Genomic DNA, 18,182 nt, shown 5'->3' on the forward strand with positions numbered 1-18,182 from the left:
GAAGCTGAAGTGGAAGAAGTATTTAGACCCTAAAATCATACTTAAAATATTAAAAGTAAAGATATCGTATTGAAATATTACTTTGGTGAAAGTAAAAGTCACTCATATGAATAATACTTGAGTAAAAGTCTTAAAGTTTCTGATATTACATCTACTTAAGTATCAAAAGTACAAGTAAAAGTTAAAAAAAAAGTAAAGTATGTAATCTGCAAAGTAACTAGTAACTTATAGTAAGTGATTAAATAAACATTGTGGAGTAAAAAGTTAAATATTTGCCTCCAAAATGTTGTTGAGTGGAAGTGTAAAGTAGCAGAAAATGGAAATACTCAAGTAAAGTACCTCAAAACTGTACTGAAGTACAGTACTTGAGTAAATGTACTTAGTTAGATTGAAAATGATGCATAAATGTTAAAGCAGCAATTTACTGAGCTGCTGCAGGTGGAGACAGTTTGAACTACTCAGTGATGGAATGTAACTAAGTACGTTTACTCAAGTACTGTACTTAAGTACAATTTTGAGATTTTACATGAGTATTTACATTTTCTGCTACGCTATACTTCCACTTCACTACATTTTGGAGGTAAATCTTGCACTTTTTACTCCACTGCATTTATTTGATAACTGCAGTTACTAGTTACTTTACAGATTACATGCTGCATTTGAATTAATTTATTTTATCAGCATTCAGATTAAAAAAACATGAAAAAAACAAACAAAAAACTAAGAATCGATCTAATAATAGATCGACCCATAGTATACATATAAATACATGTATAATTTACTGGTACTTACATATGATACATTTAATAATAATAATAATAATATTTATAATAATAATAACTTCATTTATATAGCACCTTTAAATACAGAAGTTCTTGACATGCAACAGCCAGCAGTGTGACACAGGGAAATGAAATAGGCAAAATCTGGATTAATAAAACAAAGCTAAAATCATCTACATCAGGTGTTAAAAGCAGCTTTATATAAATGTTTTAATAAGTGATTTAAAGTGAGGCACGCTCACCTTTAGTTATAAAATCAGTTCTGACAGACACAGGTCATGTAAAGATGCTAAAATAGATGCGTCGTGGTCACATTTTTTTTTTAACCTGTTAAATGTCAAGCTGGGATGTTTGAGAAAGACTTACAGAGTTACAGTAGTCAAGGAGAGATGGAATAATCATTGAATGACAGAAATTACCTGATTTTTGCAATATTATGTAGCTGATTAAAACACGATTGGACCTTTTTACATAAAAATCTGATTTAAAATAAAACACCAGGATTTCTGGCTGAGTGATTTAAGTCGGAGGTGGATGGTCGAGGAGGTGATTATCGAACTCAGTGCTGATGTTGAGGGGGGAGATGAGGATTTGGTGTTGTTGAAGAAAGTTATCAAGCAGCTGTGAAGAGTTTGGAGGGAGGTTTAGTATCAGATACTACTAATCGGCTGCATAAGTCTGTAAAGCTCTGAGCTGCATCTTGATTTGTTTGAAACGTGCTGTATAAATAAAGTCTGTGACTGATTCTTAGCTGTGCGTCAGTCGGTCGGTTCAGCGCGGACTCTGGCTCCATCTAGTGACCGCCGAACGGAAATAACTCCAGTTTATCTGAGAATCAGAATCATGTTTTCTATCAACACCTGTTTAATGCGGTTCAGCCCGGCAGGAGACAAACGAGTCGTGACAGAGAGCATGATGGGAAGACAAAAAGTAAAATCAGCCTAATGAAACGTAATTAGTCTCTTGTAATTATTGTTGATGTTTAAATTGAATCATTTAAATGCACACTGACTTCATTAACTCAGTCTTAATGTGCAGCATTAGTGATGTAATCAATTATAATGAGGAAGTGAAGTCTGTTATTATATTATGGGATGGCACGCTGCTGATTCTGTTCATTTAATGTGAGATAAACAAAACAAACCTGCAAGTACAAACGATATGCCCTCTGAGGAAGTAAGGAAAAAAGAAAATGAAACAAACATTCGATGAAGATTAAAGGCGCTTTAATTTGCTGTCGAAAGAAAAGTCCCAACAACAGAACATGATAAAACAAAAACAACCAAGGTGGGATAATATGCTTTTGTAAAAAAAACAAGTATTTGGCCAGAAAATGACATTCAGCAGCTTGTTTTGACAAGAACATCCATCTTCTTATTTAATACAAACATCCACAAATCGAGAACAAATCCACCTTTAACTTCGTCACATGAGGCTCAATCATCAAGACTCTACTGAGCTGCTTTTGTAGATGAAGATGTAACTGTACAAAACACTTCCTACCTAGTTTTTTTTTTTAAATAATTAAAGACTGTGGATGTGTGTTTGTGTCGAATGTGTGGATGATTTAAGGCAACGAAACAGAAAGAAAAAAAAGGCACGACACAGAAACAAAAAGTGTATAAATGAGATTATAATGTCAAATCGGCGTAACCGGCTGAATTTATCCTTGTAATTACTCAAGTTTAGTTGTGATGATGACTTTCTTTTTTGCAAGCTTCAATAGAACAAAAGAGATGACAAGTGGACATCATCTATAATGTTTAACATTAAAGTAAAGAATGTGAGTTGGAGGAAACATTTCCACTGAAATCACTTCCAGAGACAAAAGTAGGAAGTAAAAATCTAATATTTACATTCAGTTGTCAGTTTTGTTATTGGCTCCACTCAGCTATAACTAATGCAGTTGAATACAATAACCGTTCAATAAGTCGTACAAAAAAAGATGTAACTAATAAACCTTTTCAGAGAGGTGTGAGGCCATTTTAGAAGTTAGTGTTGCTTTTTAATGCTGAAACTATTAATTATAGAGATCAAATCCATTTTTAATGCAAAAATTCAAAACGTGATCCAAAAATGTTAGTTTCTCCATTTTAACAACCTTTGTGACCATTCGAGTACATTACAGAGTTTACAAGGTGCGCCTGAATGCACCATGAAGCACTCTTTTTGTAATTACAGGACTGTTTTAATACAAACATTAATCCGTCAGTGTGCGACCAAAGAATCTACCCACATCTGGTGCTTAGCGGATGAAAAGGGAAATTAACGATCAATCTCAGGATTTTATGAATCGATATCACAAAATGTTTTTTTTTTTTTTTTTAACTCGGCCCTATAAATCATCACAAGCCCCGATTTCTACAATGAAAACAGGAGTTACGACTTCACTCAATCTCGACTTCGATGTCAACAGCCTTCAGTTCTCGAACAAACACGACGTCCGAGTTATCGTGAAGGTCCGGCTCGCTGAAGTCGTCCTCCGGTTCCTCTTTGATCTGCGGGGACTGCGAGACCTCGAAGGGCAACTCAAACACTTTGTTCAGATAATCCCCCTTTCTGCTGATTTTGTCTGCTATAACGACTGCCTTAGATGCGATGGACCAGGCAAACTCCACCTTCCCATGTTTCAGAGGGCTCAGATCGAAGTTGTACTCCAAAATCTCATACAGACTGGGAACGTATCTCTTGGAGTTTTGTACTACGTACTGGTGGATCTCCAGGAGGGCTCCTCTCGTCAGCAATCGCAAATCGAGTTTCTTTTTGGGTTCTGACTTTCTACTGATCTCAAGGTCCAGTCCAATCTCTTTGCAGACGCAGTAGCTGTTGACTTTTTTCACCTGTTGCATTTCTGCATCCAAAGCCTCTCTGATCGGCTTCACGTCTTCTGTATCCAGATCCTCCAGGTGGTTGTGAGTCGGTGGTTTTGGACCAAGCTTCGCATGACCCTTCAGTGGGACAACCGCGTTCAACCACCTGTTTGCTTTTGGTGTTCTGCAGTGATTTTTAATCAAGTATCTCTGTGTCGTGTACCATCTCTGGATCACCTTTGCAGCCTCTGTTGCACCACTTTGAAGATCAACATCAAAATTGTGCTCAAGGATGTCGTTAACTACCTCACGGACTTCTCCACAAAGCTCTCTGACAAAGCTGAATATTTCGAGCGTGGCGCCCGTGGTCAGGGTGTTCAGATCAAGCTTCTGGCTCGCCTGACGTTGCTTTGTCGACCAAAGGTTGAGACCTAACTTGTTACAGAACTGGTGTGGCTCCACGTCGGTCTGCTGGTTTGTAGCCGAGGCCGGTGATTCCACGCCGGGCTCCTGCTCGGTCACCGTTTGACACTCGCTGGTCACGTCAACGATGTTGTAAACTTCAGGGAACCGAACAGGACTGTTGAGAAACTCAATTTTCCATCTATCAGGGCTGCTCTGAAGAATCTTCTCCTTTGTTATCATGTAATATATAAAATTGCGCTGCTGTGTCTCATCTTGGAGGACAAAGTTGAAGCCAACGTCCAGAATTTCTATTAAGAAACTCTGTGCACTTTTTTTCAACAAGTTTGCAAACCTATAAATCTCCCACAACACGTGGTTGGTGAGCAGCCCCGGATCCACGTTCTGTTTGTTCCCTGAACCGACGTTGAAGTCTAAAGCGATCTTCCTGCAGTGGGTAAACAAGTCGTTCACTTTGCTCGACTTCAGGATTTGTTTCGAGCGAGGTGCACGCCTCATCCACAGCTTCTGTTTCAGATCCTTTACATTTATGTCCTCATTTGTATCTTCAGACATCAGATCCGAGACTGCTCTGAGGGTTGTTGTGATCTTTGGACGAGGGTTAAATGAACTAGAGCTGTGGCCGTTTGTTAAAGGCTGCACCGGTGAGACAAAAGCTTCCTCCTCTTCCTGCTTTACGTCCATGGACACTGCAGACTTTGCTGGAGAAACAATCATCATTTTTTCTGGTTTTGCTTCTGTTCCCGACAGCATTTCTGTGTCAAAATCAACGGGACACATGTATGAAAGGTCACCATCGTTGTCCCCGTTTGTCAGCGTTCCCCATCTCTCACCGGCTTCTGTTAGTCTTTCCACTTCTTCATAATCTGTGTCAGGCTTTTTCCTCTTTCTACAATTCTGCTCCAGTTTCTTGGTTGTGATTTTAAAAGGCTCCTTTCTGAAGGCGTCCCTGGCCTCGGCTGTTATGGAGGTATACCGTCGCTCCGTCAGCTTAGACACACACATACGGAGTGCCGTTTTATCCAACTCAAGACCGAAGTTTTGCTTGACTAAGTCACAAACTATCCCAGTGTGAGTTCCACAAAGCACTTTGGAAAAGTCTAACAGCTCCATCATCACAATGTTGGTCACCAGACTTCGGTCTAGTTTCTGTCTCAGTGGATCATCTGATTGGAAAATCAGAGACACACCAAGTTCTTTACAGAAAGGGTAAGCATCTCCCGTTAGCTTTGCTCGTCCTCGTTTCTTTTTGACGCTCGAACTGCTCACAGCTCCGATACTCTCCGTCATCGGATTTTCTGAAGACTGGCCGTTCTTGCTGCCGTCAGTGAGGACCGACGCGTCCACGATTTTATTCCTTTTAGGGCAGTAGTTTCGTCCTTTCTTTGACTGAGTGAGCCTCATTATAGCGTTTTGGTCAGGCAGCAGAAACGTTTCTTTAAATCTTTGAGTTTTAAACTTGATTTGTTCCTTCAAACATTTTATTTTATTGTAAATACGTGTTGCGTATTCATAGCACTGCTTGTCATTGTCCATGTCCACGCCGAGGTCAAAGTTGAACTCTAGCATTTCGAATAAGAAGTACTTCTCGGACTTAGTGACCGTTTTGGCAAAGTCACAAATATCCACCATCACGCCATTCGTCAGCAGACTCTCATCTAACTTTTCCTTCCTTTCCAGTGCCGCGTTGAACTCCAGCCCAATTTCAACTGACTGTGGGAACGGGACCGCACCTTTCTGATACCTGACGCCATGGTGGATGCGGCGCTGCCAGATGTAGTAATCGATGCCATCCATGTTGATATCCAAATATCCCCCAAAGAGTCCTCAGAACAGACTCCAAGCAACTGCCACTGTTACTGCATCACTGCAGCATCTTCTCAGTCTGTGTACAGAAACAACATTGAGCTTGAGTGAGTTAAGTTATTTAACACAGCAGATTCATTTATAATCCTAAAACCTTTGAATATGGGAGCTGCGGGAGATTTATGATGCTTCATTCTATGGATGTGTTGGTATATAAATGTCCATGCTACGATCACTGTCGCCAAAATATGACAGTTAAAAGGAATATCAAATCTGTTTATCGTTGAAGTCGTTTATAAACAAAAATGTCAATTATTCTCCAGTTCCAGCTGCTGAAGTGCACGGATATGTTGCATTTTTATTCCAGTTTTATAGCATTTCAAGTTTTCTATCTTTGGCTTTTTGATTGTTGGTCAGAACATATGAAAAACACAAAGTGTCTAAAGATTAAACCTTGACAGAGAGCAGCGTCTGTTTGAGGCCACTCATGTGTTAAGATATCTGTGATTTAAGGAAGTCTTGACAAATTTGTGCTGCAAAGCTTTATTGTTTCTTCTTAATTGTCTTACTATCGCTCAGATGTATTGATATATTTATTATCAATATATAGTAGTTACAACCTCAAGCATCTACAACATATTCACACACATATAACATATCAATAATTGGCATTTACAATATTAACAAGCACCTTTAATCACATTTTGCTGATAATACGTCTGTACTATTACTCAAGTAAAATTTGGAATGAAGCCATTGTAATCGAGTATTTTTAAATAGTTGTATTGGTACTTTTTCTTGCTATAGGGACAACCACTACAGCAAACTTGTGCATTTGTAATAGATAGATACTGTTCACAAGTCACAAACCAAACCAAACTGTCTGATTCCTACTCTCTGACAATTTGAAGGTGAATTAAACTAAAACTCTACTTTCATTGATAACTTACACTGATATTAGGAATGATGATTCTTTTTGTTATTAATTTCAATTTCACAGAATTAAACCCGTATTTAATTACATGAATCACCTCAGAAACGTTATACTGAGAAAACCTCTTTGTCTTTGAATAAAAAAGGTTGTTAACACTCTAAACAAAACACATATTTTTTTGTATTATTGTATTTTTTCTCTGTCCATTTGTTTACTTTCACTCCATTTGGATTTGGTAACTCATCAACTATACCTCTCCTGTTATGAGTACATTCACCCCTAACACTCTTGCATTGTGTTTTTCTGTTAAAAGTATGATTTAAGTGAAAAAAAGCGCTTTATTTCCGAGTAAGGTTTGCGAGTGTCATTTTTCCCAGCTGGACTTGGATGCAACAAAATGGCCGCCGCATGCAAACACAACTTCTGTTTTAAAGTCCAAAAATACTCAGTTTATATCAAACCTGCGGCTTAATACACCAAACAGCACCACTGCCCGCTAGTGACAGTGTTGTCTGCTGAGAGCGAACCTGCACACTTGTTTTGAAAACTAAAAAAAACACCGAAATCGGCGTGAAAGCTAACATTAGCCCCTCGAAGGAAAGCTAACGTTAGCATGTGGACAGAAGCGGTCCAATTAATCAGTTTAATCAATAATTTGGCAGCGAGTGGCAACATATGAGCACTTACCAACGACCGGAGCACACAGCGGTCACCTGGAGGTGGAAGAGTTTGGTGAAGTTTGTTGTCTCGATGTTTTTGTAGACAGAAACTTGTGAAGCTGCAGCGCTGCAACGCGTCCAAACTTCCTCTGAAGGCCGCCTTCAGGGACCCATCGGAAACCCCAGATGCTAAAGTCCACCAGCAATGAGCAGTTACTCACGAAGCAACGTGTTAATGACACATGAAGCTTATTAAGCGCTTTTGCATTGATTTCTTGTGAGGCAATCTTGTATATATATAATCCATAATCATCATCATCATCATCATCATCATCATCATCATCATCATCATCATCATCATCTTCTTCTTCTTCTTCTTCTTCTTCTTCTTCTTCTTCTTCTTCTTCTACTTCTCTGTGTTTCAAGGTGCAAACATCTATTTACTGTATCAGAGATAATAAATGTTTTTTTCAGTCAGTTAAAGCAATTTGACTTCATAAAACTGGCTCTATTTATTGTCAAGAATTTCACTGATACATCGATAAGTAGCAGATAATCTAATTTCCAAATACAGGATGAAAAATTCTTACATATTTCACATTCCTAGTTGTAAACAAATTGGTCTAATTTTGCTTTTGAACATTTTCTGACCACAAAACAGCTGACAGGCTGCTTTATGTGTGTTTACAGGGGCGATGTTAGTTGTTCGGGGCCTGACCCAAGCTACTACGTTCAAGTCCGGCTTCTCAAATGACAAATCTTCAAAAACAAAATCCCCACGAGAAACAGGCACAGTCGATGATTCATCCCCATTTGACTGGTTAGGTTTTGTACCATTTGGCCTCTGCAGCTCATCCACAATCCAGCAGCCTGACTGGTCTTCAGTCAGGCCTGCTCCAGTCCTCCACACTACACCACTCCTCCACACCCTGACGTAGGACACTGTATTCGCCTACTGTGCAGCAAATAGCTCAGGCCTATTGTACATCCAGGATATGGTGAAAATATACACCCCAGGGTGTCGACTACACTATGACCAAACAGCTTGGTACTTGACTGTTATCAAGGGCATTGACAACACTAGATTCATTTGTGCTCCTGGCTGATATAACGGCAGTCGTTGGATATCATTGTTGGCCCCGTCGGTGGAGGTCGAGTGGTGTCGTAGACCTCCTCTGTTGTGGGATGGTTCCTCTATGAGATGTAAATAGCCCTGTCTTTCAGGTGCAGGTGAACTGCTCAGTCTCTTGGGGGGTTTCTTAATCTACTATCCACGGTTGATGTGTTGTTATTTCAGGACAGTCTTTTAAAGGTGCTGTTTGTAAGAGCAGTTGATTTTTATGAGTCTCATTGCCAACTCGTCAAAAACTGATGCCATGGGATTGTAGGACAGAGAGTCGTTATTTGACGAGTTGGGAATGAGACTCAAGAATCCATGTTTCTTACAAACAGCACCTTTAACTTCTGGAACTATTTTCTTAAGAGAGCCCTGTGAAGTTTTGGGGATGAGACGTCTAAATAAACAAACTCTCTACGTTTTCATGATGGAATAAACTGAATGAACAAACAGACCTTAAAGGACAGCACAATTTCATACTGTTTTACTTTGTTTATATGTGGCGGACCCTGCCACCTTTTTAGCTTCAAACTGTTTTCTGGGGACACTTTTTTTCCTCTGAGAACAGCTTGTTTATTCATGTAAATATTTAAATTCAGTGTTTGAATTTCTTCTACGAAACTACATAGTGCCCCTTTAACGCAATTAAATAGCATATTTCTATGACATTTGTGAAACTAATTCAATATGTCTAGGCTATAAAAAGCGTAACATAAAGTGGCCTTTATTGTCTTGAAGTTTAAATATTTACTTATTATATTATTATTGTAAACAAACCGCTCTTCCTGTCTGAGCTTATTGAAATCTAACAATGGTTTTCATCACAGTATCACAGTCTGACATTTAAAACAGCGGTTGAGTCAAAGCTGAGGAGTTCAGGAGGGTTTCATGTCCGAGCATGCGCAGTGTGGAGCACAACAATCAGCCAATCCCGTGAGAGCGAGGGCACAGCTGTGTTTGCATCAGACACGGAAATATAAAGCTGCCCGAGCGTAGGTTGGGTACTCGTTATCTGATACAGAACGAACTCATCATGCCTGATGCACCTAAAGCAGCGAAGAAAGGCTCCAAGAAGGCCGTCTCCAAGGCCGTGACCAAGTCCGGCAAGAAGAGGCGCAGGCCCAGGAAGGAGAGCTACGCCATCTACGTGTACAAGGTGCTGAAGCAAGTCCACCCCGACACCGGTATCTCCTCCAAGGCGATGGGCATCATGAACTCCTTCGTGAGCGACATCTTCGAGCGCATCGCCGGTGAGGCCTCCCGTCTGGCCCACTACAACAAGCGCTCCACCATCACCTCCAGGGAGATCCAGACCGCCGTCCGCCTGCTGCTGCCCGGGGAGCTGGCCAAGCACGCCGTGTCTGAGGGCACCAAGGCCGTGACCAAGTACACCAGCTCCAAGTAAACCCGCTGATACCACCAACACAAAGGTCCTTTTCAGGACCACCCACAACTTCTACCAAGTGCTCATTCCTATATCCATAACACTGGAGGTGTTTATCATACCCAGGATCTAGGATGGAGCCTATTTACTTTTAATGTTAAACTGTCAAAATTCAACATAATCTTAAACTAACTTATGAATTCATTCTGGAACGAAGTAGAGACTGACCCAGTTAATATCAGTAGTTCAATGACAGTGAAGGCTTTAGGTTCTGACTCTGGTTTAGTTTTAAATTAATTTTTCAAATTCTCGTTTAATAATTCACTGGACATCTAGTTCATTTGCAAGACCAAACATAGCCAATATTCTCGCAATGGGAATATAGTTATATTTGCCATATATACTAGTTTGCTCTTTGAGGGGGGGCAGTTATTGTTCCAGAATTAAAATGGGGATATAGTGGGTGCAATGAGTGTTGCATAACTTTTGGGGACCAAAGAAGATGTTTTAAGGGTGTTTCAGAGTTACACTTATCTTATTGTGATTTCAGGAGTAGGCCTATATTATCTGGTGACTGTATCAGCAGTACAAGTAACATCTTTACATTCTCTGCAGAACAAGTTGAATGAGGGTAGAGAGGGTTGTTGACTTTTTCACTTTACTTGTCTTAAGATGCTGAATTATTAAACAACCACATATTGTAAGTATGTTTCAATCACATGATATACATTTTAACACAGGAACCATCTCTTCAGAGTGGGTGGGTGGCTCTTAAAAGAGCCGTTGGGTTTCAGTATCAGCGGGTCAGGATGGTTTAACCTCCGAAGCCGTACAGGGTGCGGCCCTGCCTTTTCAGAGCGTACACCACGTCCATGGCGGTGACGGTCTTCCTCTTGGCGTGCTCGGTGTAAGTGACGGCGTCACGGATCACGTTCTCCAGGAACACCTTGAGCACACCGCGGGTCTCCTCGTAGATCAGACCGGAGATACGCTTCACTCCACCGCGGCGAGCCAGACGGCGGATGGCGGGCTTGGTGATGCCCTGGATGTTATCACGGAGGACTTTGCGGTGACGCTTGGCGCCTCCTTTACCGAGTCCTTTGCCTCCTTTTCCTCTTCCGCTCATGTTGTCAGCTTAGTATTCAACAAAGACGACTGTGCCTCAAACCTGCAGACACTGTGTATTTACATCCTCTCTGCGGACGTAATTGAAGACGCGTGTTAGGTTTGCTGGGCGGGGCCAGACTCAACGGTCCTCTCTACATGTTCAGCAGCTGAAAGTGAAAATACCCTTTGAATGTCGTCATTTGAACAGTTATGATACATTTTATAACTACAATCAAATACTTACAAGACGAGTTGATGTAGGTCATATAAACCCCACCGTCAACCACTATTTTAGGGGGTATTTCAGAGGTTGTGTATCTATAAACCAGCTTTCAGGGTATGTTCACACATACACATAAACATGAGTGTCAAGTTCAATTCCAGCGAGCAAATGAACAAATTAAACATATCATATGCATCCGGTGGCTAAACACAGTGGTGTCTTTGCTTTGCTGACTTCAACATTGGTGAACTTCAACCAGTGAAGTCAATGACACAACCAAAAGCATAAAGATGTGTGTTTGTGGTTGACCCCCCCCTCAAATTGACCTTAAACAATCAAACTGATGTTTGTATGCCTCACCTTCTGGCCGGCAGGTGATGGTCATTTGCTTGACTTCACATATTTGTAACTGAACCCTAAGGTTATTGATAGCAGGATGTAATCTGCACAGAAAGTGAAACACTATGAATGCATTGTCCATGCCATGCATCAAAAATACAACATGCACCCTGGTGGCACAGCATAGTAGAGTATCTAATATTCACCATGATGGTATGGCCTACTACTGTGAGGATGAAGGTTACACACAGTATCAGTCCAGCAAGGAACAAAGTGTGGGTAAAAGACAGCTCTTCAAATTTAAACACCACACTCGGGTGGACACGCTAATTGTCGCCCCGTTTTGACAGAAGGTGGTGCATAAATATCAAGGAGCTTTGCCTTTTGTTCTTTTCACACTGAGGCAACACTGTGTGTATCAAGTTCATTGTTCTCATTGTGTTTATTGCCTCACATTAGCTTTTTACTGCTAGAGATTTAATGTACACTTCAAAAATCACATAAGTGGTGTTTATCTGTGAAGATTATCCTGCTGAACAAAACGTGTATCAGAATGACCTCTGATTCACGTTTTGTTCAGCAGGATAATCTACCCATGACCGGGTATAGGGCACGTAATATAGTGAAGTCACTAGTAACGTCATTATCCCAGTGTCCCTTACAAATCGAGTAATTTTAAGAGTTGTTGCATCGTGAGGAGAAACTTAACCGACTTATTGAAACTGCTATGGTGCATTTTATACAATTGGCGCCTTCTTATAAATTCGGCATTAAGTACAAAACAGTAGGATTATTATTTCCTTGTAAAAAAGTGTCAGTTAATCATTTCCTGTCAGATAAGTCGTTAACCGTCGCTGTGTCGGATTGGTTAGTTTGAATGTTTCTCTCCAATAGTTGATCAGCTGCAGCGCGGGAGTCGCTCTGTGCTGACGTCACTCCAGCAGTGTCTTTATAAAGCCGCTGTTGGCCGTCAGTCTGCATCTTGATCTGTAACACAGAGAAGACAGTTGAGCTAAGATGGCAAGAACCAAGCAGACAGCCCGTAAATCCACCGGAGGCAAAGCCCCCAGGAAGCAGCTGGCCACCAAGGCTGCCCGTAAGAGCGCCCCGGCCACCGGCGGAGTGAAGAAGCCCCATCGTTACAGGCCCGGTACCGTGGCTCTCAGGGAGATCCGTCGCTACCAGAAGTCCACCGAGCTGCTCATCCGCAAGCTGCCCTTCCAGCGCCTGGTCAGGGAGATCGCTCAGGACTTCAAGACCGACCTGCGCTTCCAGAGCTCCGCCGTCATGGCGCTGCAGGAGTCCAGCGAGGCTTATCTGGTCGGCCTGTTCGAGGACACCAACCTGTGCGCCATCCATGCCAAGAGGGTCACCATCATGCCCAAAGACATCCAGCTGGCCCGCCGCATCCGTGGAGAGAGAGCTTAAACTCAGCCCACACCTGTTTAACAACACAACGGCTCTTTTAAGAGCCACACACCTGCACTGTGAGAGTAACATGTCCGAAACAACCATATCAATGAGTGCTAAACAACATCAATGAAGGAAGAATCGGATACTTTAGTTCCCTTTGTGGTTATAATTATTCTTCTACAAAAAGAACATCACGGACTAGAGGGAATAATCAGTAGGTCTGTTTAAACTGAAGCATCTATATAAAATAATTGAATGACGAGATGAGCCATATAACACACCCTGGCCTTAGTGTAGAAGAAGACATTCTGTGTTGGTGTCTGTCGTAGCTCAAAGCACAATGATGTGGTAAATAGACAATACATTAAAGTTAGAATATACTTGATTGATCCCACAGGAAGAATTTGGGTACATTACATTTGCGCTCTGCAGAATACAAACAAAACCGAACTGTAGAAAATAGATAAGAATAGAATAGAAAATATTTTTTCAAAAATGCATTTAATCTACACTACTCATAATTAATTAGGATTATGGTTGCACATGTGTGTATGCCTGGATATGCATTTGTAACCAAAGATATTCACAAACACAAGATAAAACATCAGGTGACAAGCAAAAATATCTCAATAACTAACTCTGAGAAGTGTATATTAGTGTATTTTCTCATTAATAAAATTATATATAATTTATTATATATTATATATATATACACACACACACACACACACACACACACACACACACACACACAATAGGAATACTACCAGCAAGACACGTAAAGACATTTGCTTTGTAGCCTACTTACACTTTAACTTCAGCATAGATAATATGGTCATCTGTAATAACTGGCAATAAAATGCTACAATCAGAATAATGTACAGGAATATTGAAAAAAAACAAAAAAGTGTACAGGTGGGCAGTAAATAGAGAGTCATGGTCGGAGGCCTCTTCCTGTGGACCCCATGGGACCTTATTTCAGAAAAACTTTTTCTCATTTTTCTCATTATTCTGTTGTTTCAGTTTTTTGTTTGGGTTTCTATAGAAAGTGCACTTTTATTATAAATCATCTTGATCGCACCACAACTTCCATATGTAAATATAGACAGCTTTATTTATGTAGAAAACAGTGGAAGACTAGAATGGAAGTATAACATTTACAATCAGAGTTTCTTTTCAAAGTTGCACAATGCTCCTGTAAAACACAATATTTGTCAGGTTTTTCCCTGATTTAAACAAACAGATGCTCTTTTTGTGACAGTGATGTTTTTACAGATTGTTTCCATACTGCTGCCTTTTGTTTTGATTTACAGAAATACGTTTCAGAAATGCTTAAAAAAGATGTCACTAACAAAGATTGATACTTTACTCAGTTATAACAAGTCCACCTTCTCCCCAGATGAAATGATTCATTTATTATTATAGCAAAATATTACATAAAATATTACATAAAAAAGTGGCTTGAAAGCAAAAACAATTAGACTACATAGCTTAAATGTACTCCTTTAAATTAGCAGACCTCTAAACTGTTTAGTTGTTGAATAAAAAAAGAAAAAAGGTCCTGTGAGGGAAACCGGAAGGGGCGTTACTTCAGCGCTGAGGGACACAAATGATGGCGGCACTCGTGTGAAGCAGGAAGTGGATATTTGTAGAGTACAGGCTGATGTTTAGGGACGTTAGAGCATAAAAGTGCCGGGAAATAAGATACATAACAGCTCTGTTACCTCGGGGACACACTTTACTTCACCTGTGTGATATAAAGGCACCTGGAGGATGAACGTTTAATAAAAGTTCTGACCTCCGACGTTGTTTGACACTAGCTCAGACTGACATCATTAGAAGACAATATATCGTTCAGTGAACATTTTGTTTAACCGTCATTGTTGTAGATCATGATCATGAAGGATGTGAAGGAATGTCGTCTTTAGTTTCAGGTGGGTGGCTCTTAAAAGAGCCGTTGTGTTGGTTGAAGTCGGGACGAGGTGTTTACTTCGCCTTGGAGAGCTTCTCGGTCTTCTTGGGCAGCAGGACGGCCTGAATGTTGGGCAGCACACCACCCTGGGCGATGGTCACCTTGCCGAGCAGCTTGTTCAGCTCCTCGTCGTTGCGGACAGCCAGCTGCAGGTGACGGGGGATGATCCTGGTCTTCTTGTTGTCGCGGGCAGCGTTTCCAGCCAGCTCCAGGATCTCAGCGGTCAGGTACTCCAGCACGGCCGCCAGGTAGACGGGGGCGCCGGCACCGACACGCTCGGCATAGTTGCCCTTCCTCAGGAGCCTGTGGACACGACCGACTGGGAACTGGAGTCCGGCACGAGAGGAGCGAGTCTTCGCCTTGGCTCTGACCTTAGCGCCTTTACCGCCGCGTCCAGACATGTTTGCTCTTTTGTTTTGTTGGGCTCGTTGAACGAAGATGTCAAACATCAGCGGACCGCACCTTTATATAGCACCCCTGCTGTTCGTTCATTGGCCCGAGTGATCGCAGGTATCAGTGTCCAATCAGAGAAAATGTCGTTTTAAGTTTCTGTTTTGATGAAAACGCCCTCCGCTCTGTACAGTACGGACCTTTCAGAATAAAACACGACAACTCGAAGTTTAAAATTATAAATGAATGTACCCTCCCAAACCGTATTATTATCATCTTAAAAACAATAATATAATGATGGTTCAGCTTTTTTATATCTCCAAACTCAAGTAGTCTAAAACTTCTTATATCCTTTTAAAAAAAAGTCTAAAATAACTGTATTTAGGACACCACAGCTCCTCATGAGCGGCTGCACCACACAGGTGAAGTCCCTCTGAAGGCTGCGTTCAGGTTCGCACAGAAAATTCCGCTTTCATCTATTATGTTGGATGATCTCAAAAGAAAGCAGTTTTCTTTTTTTCATTTTATTTTGCAAGGAAAAAAAAGAAAACACTGTTTCCGCCCGGTCTCGAACCGGGGACCTTTCGCGTGTTAGGCGAACGTGATAACCACTACACTACGGAAACCCTGTGAGGCGTTCGTGGTCATACTCCCCCTGGAAAACTGAGACTATTTCCAGAATCCCGTTGAACTCCGGGGGAGGAGAGGCGAACTGCAGTGTGTAACCTCTGCTGATCAACCTGTCCATCAAACAGACGCGCCGTCACTCTGAGTAATGCTCTGAAAGCGGGCGTACATCTAGCTGATGCGCTGCGGTTGTCATGGAGACGAGCCAAGCCAGAGCCCTCGTGTTTCCGGGAGCAACCCATGGGGGGCTCGGACCGAAAGGGCTGAGAGGAAGTCTCTGGAGAGCGCATTACGCACGGGCTCGCAGCCGGACGCTGCCGGGGAGACGGTGCGCAATGAGCGGACACATCAGCGTCAAGAAGTCGCCGTTTAGGAGGAGAAGACTCGTAAACGTGACATTGAGGAGCGTTCAAACTCTCACTCACCGGGGAATGAGGAGCTGAGCTGAGTCAGCAGACTGAGTGTCAGCAGGAATAGTGCTCCTTTTGGGAAGATGTTTGTTTTATTTCAAAACGTTTAACATTCCCAACCAGAACATTTCCCATCTTTATAACACACAACCACCCCAAAACGCAACTGTCTCTTGCTCTGCTTCATCGGCGGCTCCTGAGGTGAGTTAGACCAGGAAGGGGCCATGCGGCGGTTCTTGCTGAGGGCGCGCATCATGCTGAGCACGGGCCCCGTGCCTCTTAATTTTCTCGGCCTCCTCTGAAGTCTTCTGCATGTGGTCCACCACAGAGTGGAGGTGGGGACCGAACAGACCCTCCAGATCGATGGGGCCCTCCAGAAGCTCCTTCTTCACGGAGTCTGGGATGGAAGAAGACAGATGCAGCCAGATGTTCCTGTGGATCAGCTGCTGCCATGCTGCAATGCGGGCGGTGGACACAGCGATAGACGCACACAGGTTCAGGGTGGCGCTGGCGGCTTTACCGAGCTCCTCTGCCCGTTCAGACAGGAGCTCAGGCTCGGTGGCCATCTTTGTCATTGAGTACGCCAGCAGCGCGATGTTTTTGGCTGTGGCGGAGGCTTGAAAGGCGCACTGATGAGATCTGTCAGCAAACCTCGCTGTCGTCTGGTCTCTGCCGGAGGGCGGGGTCGGCCGCCGTCCACTGAGTATGTTGGACTTGACACCGAACATAGATGTCAGGCTTGGATCCAGTGGGGGGACGGGAGGGAAGCCCTGCTCGGTGTAGTCCTCCACCTTGGTGATGGGAGCGTAGGTGGAGACCGGAGCTCTCAGCTTTCCAGGCTCAGCCGCTGCACCTGACTGATAGGCCTTGATGGCCGGGAAGCGGGGCCAGACCGGGTCACATCGGGCTGCCTGGGCCGAACCGAAGCTGCCTGTCATGTCATCCGGGGGAGGTGGAGCTTGTGCCGGCGGAACAGGCAGGTTCTTGTAGGCCGCCGCCTTCTCTATGATGGTCGGGAGCTCCCGGAGAAGAGCTCCTATGGCCGGCAGGGAGGTTGATCTTGAGACGGGGACCCCAGGGACACCTGGGTGTGCACCCGGCAGGTCGTCGTCAGGCTCTAGCTCCGCCGGCGGGAGGGGGAGAGCCACACACGACCTGCGTGGAGAGTAATGGTCGAAGAATGAATCGAAGAAGTCCACGGCCTCATCCAGAGGGTAGTGGTCGGTGACTGGAAAGATGTCCTCCGCAGCAGCCGCGAAGGTGTCGGCTCTGCGCTGCCTCTCAGTAGCGGGAAGTAGCTTGCAGTGGGGACACACGGCTGAGGGTGTCGACGCCAGGCCGGCGTGCTCCGGTCCGAGGCAGGACTCGCAGCGGGCCTGAAGGTCAAAGCTCATAATGTATCCGGTCATGCGGACGCTGCCAGCTGAAGACATCGGTTTTCTGTCGTTGGTTCGTGCTGTAGCTTGCTGAAGGGAAATGGGAGGTAATTATCCGGTCTCACCCCAATTTATACACAAGGTGAGACCGGAAGTGGGGCCCACGCAGTAGGTGGGCGTGGACTTTTTGGAAGTGGAAGTTTTTTCAGTGCTGCGCGTGCGCGCGAGGGATAAACCCACTATCGATAGCCTTCAAGGGCGAAGCCTATACGATATAAAACGTATATAATTATTAATTTAATTGTTATTTTACTGACAAAATGAAATGGCTTGAAAGATTTCCTTCCTGTTACAATTTTAAAGTTACAGATTTATATTATACTTGACGTCCGTTGAAAATTTAGATCTGA

At 42.9% G+C, this 18,182-nt stretch overlaps 5 protein-coding genes across 5 annotated transcripts; 2 read left to right on the plus strand and 3 right to left on the minus strand.

Annotated features, from left to right (window-relative positions):
- Positions 1–1,991: 1,991 nt before the first annotated feature.
- Positions 1,992–7,574, minus strand: LOC311269928 (uncharacterized protein). Its single transcript, XM_084374486.1, has 2 exons — positions 7,443–7,574; positions 1,992–5,900 (listed from the first exon to the last, which is right to left on the minus strand). Exon 2 carries the CDS (start codon positions 5,810–5,812, stop codon positions 3,170–3,172), a length of 2,643 nt encoding a protein of 880 aa, XP_084230612.1. The 5' UTR covers positions 5,813–5,900; positions 7,443–7,574; the 3' UTR covers positions 1,992–3,169.
- A 1,826-nt stretch (positions 7,575–9,400) lies between these two features.
- On the plus strand, positions 9,401–9,983 carry LOC311270036 (histone H2B 1/2-like). Its single transcript, XM_084374656.1, has one exon. The coding sequence runs from the start codon at positions 9,565–9,567 to the stop codon at positions 9,934–9,936; it is 372 nt and encodes a 123-aa protein (XP_084230782.1). The 5' UTR covers positions 9,401–9,564; the 3' UTR covers positions 9,937–9,983.
- A 650-nt stretch (positions 9,984–10,633) lies between these two features.
- LOC311269407 (histone H4) lies at positions 10,634–11,056 on the minus strand. The gene has a single exon (XM_084373542.1). It carries the CDS (start codon positions 11,039–11,041, stop codon positions 10,730–10,732), a length of 312 nt encoding a protein of 103 aa, XP_084229668.1. The 5' UTR covers positions 11,042–11,056; the 3' UTR covers positions 10,634–10,729.
- Positions 11,057–12,585: 1,529 nt separating this feature from the next.
- Positions 12,586–13,122, plus strand: LOC311269415 (histone H3.2). The gene has a single exon (XM_084373555.1). The coding sequence runs from the start codon at positions 12,602–12,604 to the stop codon at positions 13,010–13,012; it is 411 nt and encodes a 136-aa protein (XP_084229681.1). The 5' UTR covers positions 12,586–12,601; the 3' UTR covers positions 13,013–13,122.
- A 907-nt stretch (positions 13,123–14,029) lies between these two features.
- LOC311269720 (histone H2A-like) lies at positions 14,030–15,456 on the minus strand. The gene has a single exon (XM_084374066.1). The coding sequence runs from the start codon at positions 15,416–15,418 to the stop codon at positions 14,984–14,986; it is 435 nt and encodes a 144-aa protein (XP_084230192.1). The 5' UTR covers positions 15,419–15,456; the 3' UTR covers positions 14,030–14,983.
- Positions 15,457–18,182: the final 2,726 nt, after the last annotated feature.

This window comes from Pagrus pagrus (genome assembly GCF_965226575.1).
Source record: "Pagrus pagrus genome assembly, chromosome: 14".
Taxonomy (NCBI): Eukaryota; Metazoa; Chordata; class Actinopteri; order Spariformes; family Sparidae; genus Pagrus; species Pagrus pagrus.